Here is a 16,925-nt window from a genome sequence, read left to right as displayed (position 1 = left end):
TCCCCAAGACCTAATTACAAGCTCCAGCAGCAAACCTAGCACCCAAAACTCGAATCGATCCAGACCCGACCCGAAGCCCGAACCGGCCCGACACTTGACTCGTCTAAGCTAGGGTTTCAAAACCCTAAAGCAACCAATCACCGCCTTCAACATTTAAGCTTCCCTAGATCGGCGCGTAAGCTCCACCGACCCTCTCCCTGTGCGCGTGAGCCGTCGCCGAACACTTTTGAGCCACCGACGTCATCAACGTACTCCGAATAGTGCTTAATATCACTCAAATCAGAGAAAAGCAACCCATATAAGAAAACCCCATTTTAAAATACCCTATAATCCCAAAAAATCCGAACTTTATTCACCCAAATCAGAGAAATCAAATCCTATTCATAGACTTCATCTCACCAAAAAAAGAACGGATTAAAATCAACATGCAACAAAGGGAGAACCATTCGGGGTGAGAATAAAAAGAAACCAGAGAAAAAAACGAGGAAAAAGGGGATAGAGATCAAAAAATAAAAAGAAAAACCAAAGGGAACCCATTCGAACCTAGTATACAACTCAAAGATAAACCAAAAACACCAAAAAGAAGCAAAAACAGAGGGAAAGAGTTTTACCTTGGTTCGGAGTTCATGCCGGAATCTCATTTTTCCGTGAGGTAAATCCTAGATCTAGGGTTTTTGGTTTGGGTTTTGGGATATATGACTTTAGATTGGAATAGAGGGTGAAGAGAGAAGCGTTTTGGGATATGTGACTTTAGATTGGAGTAGAGGGTGAAGAGATGAGCATTTTGGGAGTGTTTTGCTCACTCCGACCACCTTGGGCCGCCATGCTCCATCGTGAGACACCACCGGCGGCGGAGGCTTTTCCCTTCCCTGATGAGGGAGTTGAGAGAGTTTAAAACTCTCTCTCTCTCCCTCTGTTTTTTAAGTTATGACAAATGTGGGAATGGAGAGAAGAAAACCCATTTTGGGGCTTAAATATGCTGATCGAAACCCCCACTCCTGTGTTTTCACGATTTTTGGGCATATTACAATTTTAGCCTTTTCATTTTTTGTAATATGTTATTTCGTCATGAAATGAAATGGATTATTATCATGTTTGATCTTTTTATTTTACATATGTTCTATTTTAGCCACTGTGTTTTATAATATTATTTGTTTTGGGTATATTTTCATGTTCGGTCCTCACTAAATATTATTTCTTCTGATTTGGCCATATTATTTTAAGTGTAGTTTTTTTGTCACTGTTTTGTATTTTGGGTTAAATATTAAATTTAGTATGTATGTTTACTTTCATTTTATTTTGGTCCTTTATCATAATTTATGGGTTATTTCCATTTTCAGTACCTATATTACTTAATATTTTTAGTTTTGGTTCTGGTTTGTTGTATTTACTGGTTAAGTCCTTTAGGTTTCTGTTTGAGCTATTTTAATCCTTTAAATTTATGTTTGTGCTATTTTGGTCGTTTAATTTTCTGTTTTTGCTATTCCCTTAAGTGTCTATTTTTGTTATTTTAGTCCTTTAAATATATGTATTTGCTATTTAGACCCTTAAGTTTCTATTTTTATTATTTTAGCCCTTTAAGTTTCTGTTTTTACCATTTTAGTCCTTTAAATTCCTGTTTGTACTATTTTGATCCTTTGAGTTTATGTTTTTATTATTTTGGTCCTTATAATTTCAAATACTTATTTTTTGGTCATTTTATTTCGGTTTGTAATATTAATTTGCTTATATGTCAATTATTTATGTATGTACGTTTTATATGTTATGTATTCATTTATATCATATGTAAAAAAATATGCTTAACTCTATTTGTTGTAAATATTTTATTTCGAATACTTTTATTCCTATTTATTTCCATTGTATTTCTTTATTTAAATATTATCTGAATATTTCAAGAACATGTATTTGTAGAACGGGCGTGAAAAGTATCACTTGATCGAAGTAGTACAATCTAATACGACGTTCGAACTAATAGAACTTGAAATAAATCAACTTTATTTTGTTAATTAATTCATCTCGTATTTTAAATCAAACAACGCGATGCATGTTTCTTTAAATAACAATTTAATTTATTTTACGTAAATGTTTATTGTCAATTTATATTCAATTCACATTTTTTACATAGTCGAAGGTAGAATATTCTTTTACGAATAAGAAATAGTTGAAATAGCTTTCCTAACGGAGAATTGCGAATTTTAAGATTTCATATCGTGTAAAAGGATTTTCTTTAAAAACTAATTTGAAGCAAATTAATTAAATCTCAATAAACTGATCATAGGTTAACTTTATATTCGATTCATCATTTCCACCATTTACGACGATGTGTAAGAGATACATTACCAATTCTGGGCGCTGTGGGGGTGCTACCTCTTCCCCACGTGTAACCGACTCCCGAACTCGTTTTAATCAAATCTTTGGTAAACGCATACTATTTATGTCTTAAAAATGATTTTTCTTAAAATTGTTTTTAAAAGACGTTTTTAGGTTTTCGACCTACCTAACCCAAAGGTCGATGGAGACTTATTTTCAATTTAATTCCAATTAATCTAAAATCACCAATTTGTCCAAATCAAAGTCATAATCATTTTAAAAACAATTAGCCCTTTAATATCACATAAGGATACAAGTTACAATGATTGGAAAAATGCCCTTGTTCTCTCAAGGAAACCCTATCGAAAAACAAAACTTATACGAAGCTTTTGGGGGAAGACCGCCGGAGGAGATGACACAAATCAATTTACCACCAGCTTTAGAGTGAATCAAACTTATGGTGACTCTAAAGGAACAAAAAACTCCAAAGAAGATTAAGAACGCAAAGGATGAAATTATCAACGATAGCGCTACAGAAACAAGAGATAGATGCCGATGATCTATTGGAGAGATACATGGTCGAAGCATCCGACATGAATGAAGTAGAAGAAATTAAAAGCGTAAAACAAAACGAAACAGTGGATAAACTAGAAACACAGATAAGAGGTAAGGCAACTTACGCAAGCATGGTAGCCAACTCATCTAGGGCAAGGAAAACGCTAAATACAGGTTGTGGTATTAAAGATGATGAAATTGTGGTATTGGAGGAGGACTACGTTATAGACAAATCGGGTGTTTTCCCAACTATCAGATTCTCAGAAAAAGTTTATGATCAAATAGATAAAAACATGAAGAATGTCATCATCGTTCGACTGTTAGTACGGATGATAGGATACAAAGCCCTGCTAAATCATATCCAAGCATTATGGAAACCAATTGGAGAAATATAACTCATTGACCTAGAAAACAACTATTTCTTAGTCAAATTTGTAGATGAAGATGATTATATAAAGGTGTTGACATAAGGGCCATGGACAATCTATGAAAGCTATTTGATAGTCCAACCATGGAGTAGATCATTCTCAACATCTGAAAAACATCCATCGCAAGTGATAATATGGATCAGGCTACAAGGACTACCTTAAAAGAACTTTTTCGACTAATAGCTTCAGTGGTCAGACGAGTAATTAAAGTAGATTATAACACCCAGGCAGGGGAAAGAGGTAAGTTTGCAAGAATTGATGTTTTAGTAGATCTAAACCAGCTACTCATACCTTGTATTGGAATAGATAGGTTCACACAAAAACTAGAATACGAGGGATTACAACATATTTGTTTCCATTGTGGTGTTTATGGGCATACAAGAGAGCAATGTGCAACATATCAGGTACATATATAGAGTCTAAACGTGAGGAAGAGCTTAATGAAAGGAACAAAAACAACCAATACCATGCAACAACGTCAGAAGAAACACTGTTTGGACCATAGATGGTGGTTAGAAATTGTCAAAAGAAAACAACGTGGCACAAAGGTTTGAGAAAGATAATGAGAAACAAAAAGCTGGTATGGGGGGCTCTCATTTCACTATATTAAATGAAGATGAGCATGGTAACATGGCTGAAATAGACACAAGGACATAGGATAATAATAACAGAACTGAACTAGTAAATAAAGAAACAACAAAAGGGAACTCACCAGATCATCAAATAAGGGAAACAAATCGTAACATGAACAACAGAGAACCAAAACCAGTAAAGAAAATGCACGAATTGGACAAAATAAAAAACGAAGTAGATGTAATCCCAATGATAGATGGACAGAACATGGAAGCATTGGAACACATAACCACAGTAGGGAACGAAAACCACACAACCATAACCATAAAAGAACTAAGTATGGGGGAAAATTGCACGGGATTAAATTCCTAAAAGTAAGAGAAGAAGCTAGAAGGATGAGAAAAGAAAACAACGTGAAAGGTTTGAGTGTAAAAAAATAACTTTTCGCCCTACAAATCATAATCTAATCAAGGAATGGGTACAGATGGTATCAAATAAGTTGTCTACAGCCTCGAATGATGAACATGTCAATATTAAACCACAAGCACTAGTTAATGTGCCAGTACATAGTAACAAGGTGATAAAGGATCAACAAATAAAGAAAAGTGAAGTGGAGGGAGACCCAGATAAGTCCCAATTAATCGCCAAACAATAAGGTTCTGAAACCTCAAAAAATTAAATAAATAACTAGTTTCATGTTTTGGAATTGCCAATGAGCTGCAAGCCCAACCTTCAAAAGAATCTTTAATCTTTTTGTTAGAGAACACATACCAAATGTAGTTGCATTATTTGAAACAAGAATGACTGGAACCAAAGCAGACAAAATAATCAATAAACTAGGATTCACACAGTCACTTCGAGTAGAAGCACATGGATTTGGAGGTGGAATTTGGCTACTAATGGGGTGGAACAATGAAAATCGAGATTTCCCATATATCAAACCAATTCATTAATGGTAGATTTCGGCCCAAGGAAGTTAATACATGGGCACAATTCACAACAATTTATGGAAACCCAAATGGTTCTAAAAGGAAACACCTATGGATTCAACTTGAGGCACTAGCACCAAATGATAATACGCCTTGGATCCTAGGGGAGATCTCAACGTGATATTATGCGCAGATGAAAGAAGAGGTGGAGCATGACACACAAATGGAAGCCGATTACTCGCCAATTTCATGCATTCTACAGGGCTAATAGACTTAGGATTTCATGGTCCACCATTTACATGGAATCGTGGGAACCTACAACAAAGACTAGACCGATGCCTCGGAAACACAAAGTGGATTTCAACATTCCCAAACTCATAGGTACTGCACCTAGATCGACTTGGGTTAGATCATCGGCCCCTTCTCCTAAGGCTGACAACAGACAAACAAGATCATAAAAATCGACTCTTTCGCTTCATAGCAACATGGCAGGAACACCCTAGTTCAAAGACTTTATCAATTCATTATGGAAAGATGATGGGGAACTAAACGAAAACATTAGCACATTCAAAGCTGAAGTTGAAAAATAGAACTTAGACTTTTTTGGACACATAGGAAAAAGGAAAAAATCTTATTGGCAAGACTGAGAGGGATAGATAAAGCCCTACAATGCACACAATCAGAATTTTTGGTAGAATTGGACAAGCAATTACGGACATAATTCGACACTATACTAGACCAGGAGGAGAGTCCGTGGAGACAAAAAGCACCCACAAAATGGATACTGGAAGGGGATCAAAACACTGCATTTTATCATGCCTCAACAATAATAAGAAGAAGAGTAAACAAAATCGAAACTTTAAAATATAAAAATGACACTTGGAGTACAAATCAAGAGGAACTCAGAGAAATTGCAATCCAATTTTATACCAAACTATTCTCAAGAAGTAGGGATCCTAAATACAATTATGAAATAAGAGGTAAGTTCAAAAAAATAGAAGAGCATGAAAAAGAAAGCCTATCACAAGAAGTAACCAATGAGGAAATCAAGGAAGCTATTTTCGGAATGGGAACACTTAAGGCACCTGGAATAGATGGACTCCATGCGTTATTTTATCAGAAAAATTGGAGATTAGTTGGGAATTCAGTTTGCATGATGATTCTTCATAGAAGGAATAATACCATAACAACTCAACCAAACAATGTTGATACTTTTACCAAAGGTAGTTAAACCAGAAAAAATACACCAATTTCGCCTTATCATCCTTTGTTCAGTGCTATATAAAACGACCACAAAAGTCATAGTAAATCGTCTGAAGCCTCTGGTACCAGATTGAGTCTCAGATAACCAAACTAGTTTTGTTCCAGGTATAAGCATCATAGATAATATCATAATAACCCAAGAGGTAATACATTCTATGAGAAGGAAATCCTGAAAAAAGGCTGGATGGTAATAAAAATTGACTTGGAGAAAGCATATGATAGACTGGACTAGAGTTTCATAAACAACACATTACGAGACCTAGGTATCCCAGATGCGCTTTGTAATATCATTTACTACTGTGTATCGACAACTTCGACACAAATATCATGGAACGGATCATTGACAGATGCTTTTAAACCATCAAGAGGGATAAGACAAGGTGACCCATTGTCTCTTTATATTTTCGTTCTATGCATGGAAAGACTATCACAAGCAATTAAAATAGAAATTGAAAAGGAATGATGGAAACCATTCCAAACATCGAGAAGCAACCCAAAGATATCTCATTTATTTTTTACAGATGATATGATTCTATTCGCAGAAGCCTCCTTACACCAACTCAATATCATCTGGTAATTACTAGAAAGATTTTGTGAAGTATCGATATACAAGGTAAGCATTGCAAAGACAACAATTTTCTTCTCTAAGAATGTACAGACAGCACTGCGAAATCAGATAAGAATATCCTTTGGATTTACTATGTTTGATGATCTAGGGAAATATTTAAGAGTACCAATATTACACTCCCGAGCCACCTCGGCATCATACTATTATTTGGTACAAATGGTCCAAACTAAATTAAGCAGGTGGAAGGAAAAAACATTATCACTAGCTGGTCAAATTACACTTGCCAAAGCTGTATTGGCAGCCATCCCAACATACACCATGCAAACATCAATATTACCTAAAACAAATTATGGATAACTAGAAAAAATCATCAAACAATTCGTATGGGGTAAAATAGATGGAAAATGAGGGTTACCATTAGTAAAATGGGAGGAAGTATGTCAAAAATTATCGGATGGAGGTCTTGGATTTAGAAAGATAAACGAGCAGAATGAAGCATTTATAATGAAAGTGGCTTTTAATCTACTAGCCAAGAAAGACACATTGTGGGTTCGGGTTCTCAAGGCGAAGTACAAATGCAAAGAAGAGATACCGACTAACATTAGAAGAAAAAATTGCTCCAAACTATGGAAAGGGATAAGAATGGTATGGGATGATGTTCGAAGCAACATAACCATAATAATAGGAAACGAGATACATATCGATTTTTGGAGGGACCACTGGATTTTAGAAATAGGGCCATTAATAAACTTTGTCAATAAATGAGACCATGATCAAGTGGGAAAAACAACCATAAAAAGCATGACTGATGAAGAAGGTAATTGGAACTGGAGACAAATTGAACACCTTTTACCACTGTATATACTTCTGAGATTGGCAGTAATCAAAGGACCACACCCAACAGCAAACAACGATAGAATTGGATGGTTAAAGAGAGAGGATTGCCAATTCTCTGTCAAAACTGTCGAGTCATTTCTCAGCCCGACGACGGAGAGTGCAAATAGTACACCTAAGTGTAGCTAGTCTCGAAAAAGTAAGTGTTTATCTTTCTTGAATAAGATAAAACACTAAATTGTAGAGTTTCTGCCAATCTTTTAATGTGGTGAGATTGGTCACCAAAATGTTATATTATTCTAATAAAATTCTTGAGAATAATATTAAAATAATACAACAAAAGGGTCTGCTTACCAGAAAAATGAGTTCGGGAGTCGGTTACGTGTAGAGAAGGATTAACACCCCTACCACACCCAAAAATTGGTACAAGTGTTTATTAATTAATTTGTCTTTGCAGTAAATTAACAAATTTGTACTAAATTTAAATTTATAATCCCAAAATAATAGGAATATCATTTCACACCAATAACCATTTTAAAATACCTTCTTAATTAATTAAGAAGATATTTAATGATCTATTAAATGAAATAATACAACTTAAATACACATATATAAAATAATGATTAAAAATATCAAAATATCAATTTATTAGTGCAAAATTTACATATTTTAGGCACTAAAATATAAATATCCTACAATAATATTAAATATTAAAATTAAAGAACATATTTGGAAATATTACGAAAATTGCATACTAATAATGTAATTTATCCTAAATAATTATACGGGTTAAAATATAACTTAATAAAATAACAATATTAAACATATAATTTTACCCTAAATATATATAAACATAGGTAGGGACTAATATGAAAACAACTAAAATGCAAGAACCAAATTAAAATGTGCAAAACCTGATTTTGGTTACCATAATGTGAGAGTCTAAAACTGCAAGGACCGCGCGTGTAATTTACCTCCGCCAAAATGACGTCGTATGGGGGAGGGTATTTAAACCCAAATCCGGCCAAAGAAGGACCATTTTCTTCATTTCACTCTTTCAGCTTCTCTCTCATAGAGAGAGAAGCTCTCAACTCTCTCTAAATTCCATCAACGAAGAGACGCCAGTCACCGACAGGCAACCGTTCGCCGGCATTGTCTGCCGCCGCCGGCCACCACCCATGGCATCCGAAAAATGCCAAACTATACTAAATAGAAGCTCTCAACCTCCTAAACACGATTCCAAGCCTCTTTTCTCCTAAAAACCTCCCAAAATCTGTAGATCTAAGTTTATACCTTCGGTTCTTCAACTCTCCGATGGCGTGTGGATGCAACAACAGTGGTTAGTCTTCTCCTTTTCGTATGAATGCTTGTTGTTGTGTTATATTTCTCTACTTCTTGCTTTGTATGAATGCTCCCTCTTGCTGTTGTGTGTGTTTCATTTTCGTTGCAGGTTTGCCTTTTATAGGCCTTGGTGAGCCATCTGAGATGGTGGTTTCTTCGGTGGGTCATCGGACCTATGGTGGTGACTCACCATAGACCGATGTGTTGTGCGGTCGAAATTATTCTTCTGGAGCCTTTGGGAGAGATCTGGAGAGGTGGTGGGAGTGTGGCTTCCCTCGATTAGAGCACATAGAGGCGGTGGCCGGAATAGGCCCTAGGGTGTAATGAAACCCTAGGGCTTCAGCTGGATGATTGTGGACCCTTGGATCTCTTTTGATCGAATGGTAATAACGTGTTGACGGTGCTAGAGTTATGTGGAAACCCTAGTAGTATTTAGGCCAATTTGGGCCTGTACCGAGTTGTTGGGCCTGGATGGTTCTGGGCTTGATCTGGACCTAGCTCGGGTTTATTTATAACCGGGCCTGGATTTGTTTTGTAATTTGGGCCTTCGGGCTTTGTAAATAATAATAATACTAATATTAATATTATTATATAATAGATACGTCACTCGGATAAAAATAATTATCGACAGCTGTCTCTCTTTGCTTATTTTTGTGTTAACAAGAATAAAGCAAAGATAAAAAAGACAAGAAGTTTTCGTCGAGTGAACTTCATACTTTGCTGGTAAATTTGTTCCACTACTCTTTCGTGGAGATCGAATTTTGATCTGATCTTGCTTCACTACTCTTTTGTGAAGGCTGAATTTGATCGACTTCACTACTCTTCTGTGAAGGTTAAATCGAATTACTTCACTACTCTTCCGTGAAGGTTGAATTGAATTGAAAAATCTGTTTCACTACTCTTCCGTGAAGATCATATTCAATGTTGATTTGCTTCCACTACTCTTCCGTGGAGATTAGATTGACTTGAAAAGAATTTGTTTCACTACTCTTTCGTGAAGGTTGTATATGACTTGAAAAGAATCTGTTTCACTACTATTAAGTGAAGACTAGATTCGAGGTTGATTTCATTCCACTACTCTTTCGTGGAGATCTTACGAATGGCCCTAAGGACTTATCATATTGCTCGAGAGACTGACAGATGACCCAAAGGATTTATAAATTACCCAAAGGTTTTACAAATTACCTAAAAGTTTTACAAATGACTTGGAGACTTTACAAATGACCCTGAGGCTTTACAAATGACTCTGAGGCTTTACAAATGACCCTGAGGTTTTACGAATGACCCTGAGGCTTTATAAATGATCCGGAGGCTTTACAAATTACCCATAGGCTTCACAAATGACCCTGAGGCTTTACAAATGACCCGGAGGCTTTACAAATTCATGGAAAATAATTTACTAGGCAAGAAACTTTTTACTTTTCAAAAATTTCATTTTCTAAATGAATTAAATGAGAAACTTTGAAAATCATTTTTCTCATTTTCATGCAAAAACATCCTCCCCTGAGGTTTTACAGATGACCCGGAGGTTTTACAAATTACCCGGAGGATTTAATTTTCTTGAACATTAAATGAGAAACTTTGAAAATCACTTTTTCATTTTCATGCGAAAACATCCTACCCTGAGGTTTTACATATGACCCAGAGGATTTACAAACGACCCAGAGGATTTAATTTTCTTGAACATTAAATGAGAAACTTTGAAAGACGCTTTCTCATTTTCATGCAAAAACATCCTACCCTGAGGTTTTACAGATGACCCGGAGGATTTATAAATTTGTGGGAAATAATTTAATGGGTAAGAAACTTTGTAAATCATTTTCTTACTTTTCAAGAATTTTATTTTCTAGAAAAGATTTAAATGAGAAACTTTGAAAATCGTTTTTCTCATTTTTCGAAGCAACTTGTTGGTTAGGCATGCCCCAAAATTAATGCTTTCTTTGCATATTGCGTCCATCTATTCTTCATATGCTTTGCTTTTCCTAACATGCTTCCTGTACTTGGGATTTGAATTCTACTTTCCATTTTAAAGTATTTTGTCCCTGCATCTTTATGTGAAAAATGTATTTATGCAAATGCAATATAATGCATGATACTTTATGCAAATGATGTTCTTATGAATGCAAAATGTCGGTTCAATCTTCATTTGACTCCAAAGTTTGATCTTCTTCAACTTGATCATTTCTTTCTGGGATTAACTTTAGTCATCAGTGTAGCAGCTTATGTTATCAAACTTACATATATGAAGAATTATCTGATCAACATGTATCTTGATTTCTTCTTTGAATGTACTTGTATAGAAATCCAATAAAGCTTTTCATCTTTGAAAAGAGAATATATCATCTTTACATAAAGTAGATATAACTTAGCAGAGATTAATCAGGAGAGCAACATCTGTTCTGATTTGACTCTTGAAACACATCATAAGAATGATTTATCCTAATTCCTTTCATGTCTCCACATCTAATCAGATCTCGAACAAAACCATTCATATCATATTATGTCGAGATGTTTAGCAACAATCCATCGTTCAATATTAGTTGACTCCACTAGTTTTTTGTTGTTAAAATTTTAACTTCCCTTTTTTGGAAATAAATATTTATCATTTCTCATTTGTGAATCTTGAGATTTTACAATCCTCATCTTGATTTAACAGATAAGAATACCACATGATCACAACATTGGTTTAGCACCATAATTATTGGTTCGTGAAACATTTGACAACACATTCATCATTTCCTGTGGCTTCTGTCTAGGTTTCTCAACCAGGGAAACTCTTTGCATGGTATTTAGAGCTTTTGTATACTGTCATAATGATATTTCAATGAAAATAGAAGTGGGATCATATCAGGGAACATTTTACAACACATTTATCCTTTCTTGTGGCTTTTGTAGGGATAATGTAATCGTATGGTAGATAAAATAGTGATGTATGGTCAACTTTACTATCATTGTTTCACCATTTTCATTCTTCATACCTTTATGTTTCATTGGAAATATTTTCTCAGATTAACGATATTTCCATATGAATTTCTGACTGCCCCAACATTTTCTAATACAAACGTTCAAAATGCACTCAACATTGTTTCTTGTGATATGAGCCTTCAAAATGCCCCATATGAATTTCTGACTGACATGGGCCTTCAACATGTCCCAATATTCCAATTTGTAAGGCTTACTCTCAATTTTTGTTTAATTTGAATATCATGATTCCCTCGAGGTTCAACTTTGATAATGCCTCATTGTGGGTACTCGTAGCTCTATTCGTGCCAAATCTTTTAATCTTGAATACTCTCATTCCAATGTTACTAAACATTAGTGTTGTCAAGTAATCTTAGGAAGTGATTAATCCTTCTAATAAAATGTCTGAGATATGTGCCTTTTCCAAATGAAGTGATTTTCTTTTTCTTAACAAATCGCATTCTTTGCCTTTTTGCTATACTCTGGGATACGTGCCCTTCTTTCGAATGAGGTGATCATCTTCTTCTTGATAGGTTGTCACAAAGGAATATTATAAGTTTAATTCCCTAGACCCAAGAATGTGAAATGCTTCCTCATTCTGACCTTACTTATTCTTTTTTTCAATAAGGGTAGAATAAACATTAACTTGATTCAAGAACCTTTATCATTTGAGACTGTCCTGTTTGAAAATGTTTTTCCTTCTTTCTTTATCAAAGAATAAAAGAATTTTGTAAAATATTTCCCCTTTACAGGTTTACAATAGAATCAGATCAAAAGCATGAGTTCAAAGAATATCAAAATAATCAACAGTTCTTTAATGTTTCAAAATTATAGCTCTTTGACAAGTATCAAGATTGAGAGGTTAGTTTCAGGTTGGCTTCCCTATTTTCTATGGTTTTATCTTAATGAATATGTCACTCCTCTTTCACTCTTTGTGAACATTGTCACATGCCTCAATTTTTTGACTTGGTATTTTAACCTGATGCGTACAAAACGACGCAATTAGCATAACCAATTACTAGGCCTTCTAGGATACCTCTATTTCAGTTCTCTGAAATCTTTGATTCTACCCAAAGCAGTGTGAAAATATCGATCTAACAATGAAATTTTTGTATGCATGTGTGTAAAGTAGACTATAACAAGTATTATTCCGTTCTTTTATAACAACTTCTTCTTTTTCCATTTTGGCTAGCTGAATTCAGCTTTATTATAATTAACCTTCATTGGGCTAATTGAAACTTATCCATAAAGCCAGGGCTATTAACCAATTGCTCTAGAGGGACAACTTTATTACATATAAAAATAACATGGGTATACAACTCCACCTTCTCAAGCTTGTTAAGAAAAACCTGTTATAGTCTAAGTGATTTGGTGGAAGTCAGAAAATCTCAATACCAGATTTCAATTGCCAAGAAACTGACTTAGACTAGATTTGTAAAAGTTTCATCATCGAATATCATCAATAGAAAAATAATTTAGTCAGTTTTGCAATGTCATGCAAAAGATGCCCCACGTTGTACACTTCTATATATAAATACCAAGCCTATTGTCTAATTCCTTACACTGGAGAAGGCTCTCTCATATTTGTAATAGGGTATAATGTTTGGGTATATTTCATCTGAGGTAAGGTCAGGGTCCTTTTTTTATTGGTTTTCAATCTTGATACTTTGTCAAAGATGTATAACTCTAACCATAAAGAGTTTTTAATCCAGTGATATTTAAAGAACTGCAAGATTGTAAAATTGATTCAATGCTCATAACCTTCAAAGTAACACAAATTTATTAAAAAAGAGGCGGAGAAAGGAACAAAAACATGTTCAAACAAGATGCTACAAAATGAAAGGTGCAATAGTGGTATATAACAACTTCCACTTATTTATCTAACTGCCCCATTACTTATTTGGATGTAATATGTGTAGTCGGACTTGGGTCTTTATCTATATTTTCCTCCCATTTCTTGGGTAGCTTCTTTGGATGAGCCTTCAGATTCAAAAATCTCTACTTTCTCCTGAGTAACTTTTTGGTCAAATTTCATCATCATCTTTTCCTTCCCTGACTGAATATTAGGCTCAAAGTTAGTTTCAGAACAAATTTTTGTAGTGATGTCCTGGTTTTGGACGCTCCTTGCAGCTGTGATTGGAGTAGTATTCACTAGACTCTGTGATTGTAATGGTGTTTTTAGGGTTGTATCTGCCCTATTTCTTCTTAAACCTGTAGGCTAGTCTCGAATTACTATTCCTTTCACTTTTTCATTTCTCATCTTTATCTCACTCATCAAAGAAGTATCGAGAGTTGAATCTGACATACAAACTTCATCTTCCTTGGCTTTGCCTTATCCTCTATTTGTTTTGACACTGTCAACTTCATTTTGGGGGTTGACTCCCAAATGTTTGATCAAAATAGATTGACTATTAACATCAACTTCTATAATTCTATGAGTCAAAAGATCTTAAACTCGTCGTTTGAAGTTGCCACAATTTTCGATGGAGTGTCCTCAGATTCCAGTATGATATTCACAGAAGACTTTTTTATTATACCATGTTGAGTAAAGAGGTATCAAAGGTTTAGCCAAACATGGGGCAATAAGCTTGGCTTTGTATAACTCGTAATATAACTTTCCGCATGAGATTGAAGGAAAACGGGATAGAAATTCCCTTGACATCATTGTCTCTTTACTATTGCTTTCCTGAAGACCTTGTAACCGATAATCAAATTGTTCGTTTTGAATATTTGATTCTTGACCAACATTATGAGAGAGATGGTGATTTGAAGATTTCTCTTTCTCAACCAGGTTTGAGTTTATGAGGAGCTTAGGTTTCCCATTTTCGAAACATAACAACCCTTCTGTTATAAGGTCATGGACTTTTAATTTCAGAATTATACAATTTCTATAGAGTGACCAAAATAACCAGAATGATAATTGCATGAACTCTTGACATTTTGCCAATTTGGATGCAAATGAGTACTAGGAGGAATGGGTTTTACAAGACCACTTTCAAATAGAATGGGTTTTACAATACCACTTCAAATATAAAGGGTAACAATTCTGAATAAGAGATTGTAATTGGAATGAGATGTGTCATCCTCTTTTCCTTCTTACATTTTTAGCCTTTTTTAATGGGAATTGGTCCTCTTTCATGTTTCTTTTCTTTGAACTAAATTCAATTTCCATGTCCTCTGTCATATTTCCCAATCCTTGAAGCTGAGTTAGATTTCTAAATTCCCTAACAGGTTCTTGGTCATTCATTATCGTAGTATTTCCATTCACATTTTCTTCCATGGCTTTTATCCTTTCCTGCTCAATAGGGTCTTCTAACATTTTCTCCCCATATAGTATAGTAACCATCATATTCATTATCTTAGACATCTGTTCCCTGGACTCAACTTGGAACATTTTTGTTTCTTTAAACATTTCTCGTTGAATCTCTACAAGTTTCTCTTGGATTCTTTCAATGTTTTCAACTCGTGCTAGTATTCCATTCATTGTTTTCAATCTTTTAGAGACCTTCCCCAATTTCGAATGTACTTTTAGAACCCCTGATTTTGAAATCTTTCACTGATTACTCCCATGTTTTCATGATTGACACATGTTATCATGCTATGCAAAAACTGAGTGTAAATACAAATGCAAATGTGCATGTATGTATGAAAAGGTGTAATTCAAGAGTGATCATCTTAAAATAGCTTTCATTGAACACAAAAGGTTTTTGGTACATCTAAAAGATCATTACATATATGGGATAGTTTTTCCTCCTAATTTCTCTATCTCCTTAAAAAGCCAATTTAATTTCCATTTATGCTCAAGAGTTGAGTTATCATCTTGCTTCAATTCCCTTGTAAAACCAGCTAAGTCCACCAGCTTGTGGGCCACATCGCTTGTTTGGGCATCAACTTTCTTTATGTCATTATCTTTCTCTTGAATCTTACTTACAATCTCCTAAAATTGTAGACAAAATTGTTCATTTTCCCTCATAAGAGAGCCCTTGTGTTCAAGAAGTACTTGTACAAGATCTCTATAATCATCTACCATCTTCATCAATGTGTGGTTCTTGGCTCTAGTGGATTTTAATTCAGCATCAATCTCAAACTGGCAGAACTGATATGAAGCTTCTATATTAGCTATAGTTTTCTTCAACATCTGGTTTTTAGCTTGACATTTTCCTAAATTGATAATGGTTGTATTGCACATTTATTCTCTAATCTGTAAATCAGAGAAAATTTTCTTTGCTTGCTCTTCATGCATCTTTTTCCAATGATCAACACCATTTTTATAGTTTGATGATCCCTGTTACCCATTCTTATGGGGTATTTCCTAATCCAACATTCTTGAAGGTTTGAAAGATTTTTCGAAAATCATTAAGCATGGCTTCAACCTCTGTGCTCAATTTCTTGTTTTCGTCTTTCCAAAAACGGGCTTGAGCTTCATAAAAACTCTCTCCTTTCTGACTGCTTTTATTGATGCTCTTACCACAAAATGCTTTTGGTACCAATCTAACAGAATCTTTTGGTACATAGCTTTCAACATTTTTAAGGGATTCATCAAGATACCAGTCCTTGACTTTGTTATAGTTCACTTGATCATAAAACCTTTTGTCCATAATGAAAACCTTTGATTTTGATGATCACTCTTGAATCAACACCCTTGATTATGTCATGATTATGCAATATAAGCAAAAGAAATCAATGTAAACTAAGTAGATAAAATGTGTCTACAGGAAATTAGAAATTGTTGGTACAAATTAATATAAGAAAAAAGATTATATACATCCTAACCTCATTCTTTCTAGTTCCATGTTTTGTTTGGAAAATTACTTAACCGCATGATTTCTAGTTCGTATGCATTTGTTCAGAAAAATAAAGTAATACTAAATAAATTAAAAAGACTCAACATGCTTTTCCTCGTGTACTAACCTTACCAGACTCATTTGGGTTAGGTTCCACCTAGACTCAAGTTCTAAGTTTTACTATATGATGGGTTTTGGCCCTAAGGTAAAAAGGGTCAACGAATTTTCCTTTGTTGGTGAGCCCTTGGACTGCCAAGCCCTCAATCCTGGTCCATTACAAACTTTCAGATCAAGTTCAATTCAAAGGAACATACTTCCTTATGTCCATACGGAGGTGAAAACCACACGAGGAACATAAGGTGTGAGCTCAAGGAATGGT

The 16,925-nt window shown here is 34.7% G+C and overlaps 1 protein-coding gene across 1 annotated transcript in view; it reads right to left on the bottom strand.

Annotated features, from left to right (window-relative positions):
• LOC120140332 (protein disulfide-isomerase 5-3-like) overlaps positions 1 to 15,246 on the bottom strand; it is a 34,257-nt gene extending 19,011 nt beyond the window's left edge. The window contains exons 1-3 of the mRNA XM_039155319.1: positions 14,863 to 15,246; positions 13,743 to 13,818; positions 13,429 to 13,432 (exon numbers count right to left, since the gene is read on the bottom strand). Of these exons, the coding sequence (XP_039011250.1) occupies positions 13,429 to 13,432; positions 13,743 to 13,818; positions 14,863 to 15,246 (464 nt within the window). The remainder of the gene's footprint in view (positions 1 to 13,428; positions 13,433 to 13,742; positions 13,819 to 14,862) is intronic.
• Positions 15,247 to 16,925: the final 1,679 nt, after the last annotated feature.

This window comes from Hibiscus syriacus, unplaced genomic scaffold (assembly GCF_006381635.1).
Source record: "Hibiscus syriacus cultivar Baekdansim isolate YM2019G1 unplaced genomic scaffold, ASM638163v2 tig00002237_pilon, whole genome shotgun sequence".
NCBI lineage: Eukaryota > Viridiplantae > Streptophyta > Magnoliopsida > Malvales > Malvaceae > Hibiscus > Hibiscus syriacus.
This window is presented reverse-complemented; position numbering and strand designations above follow the sequence as displayed.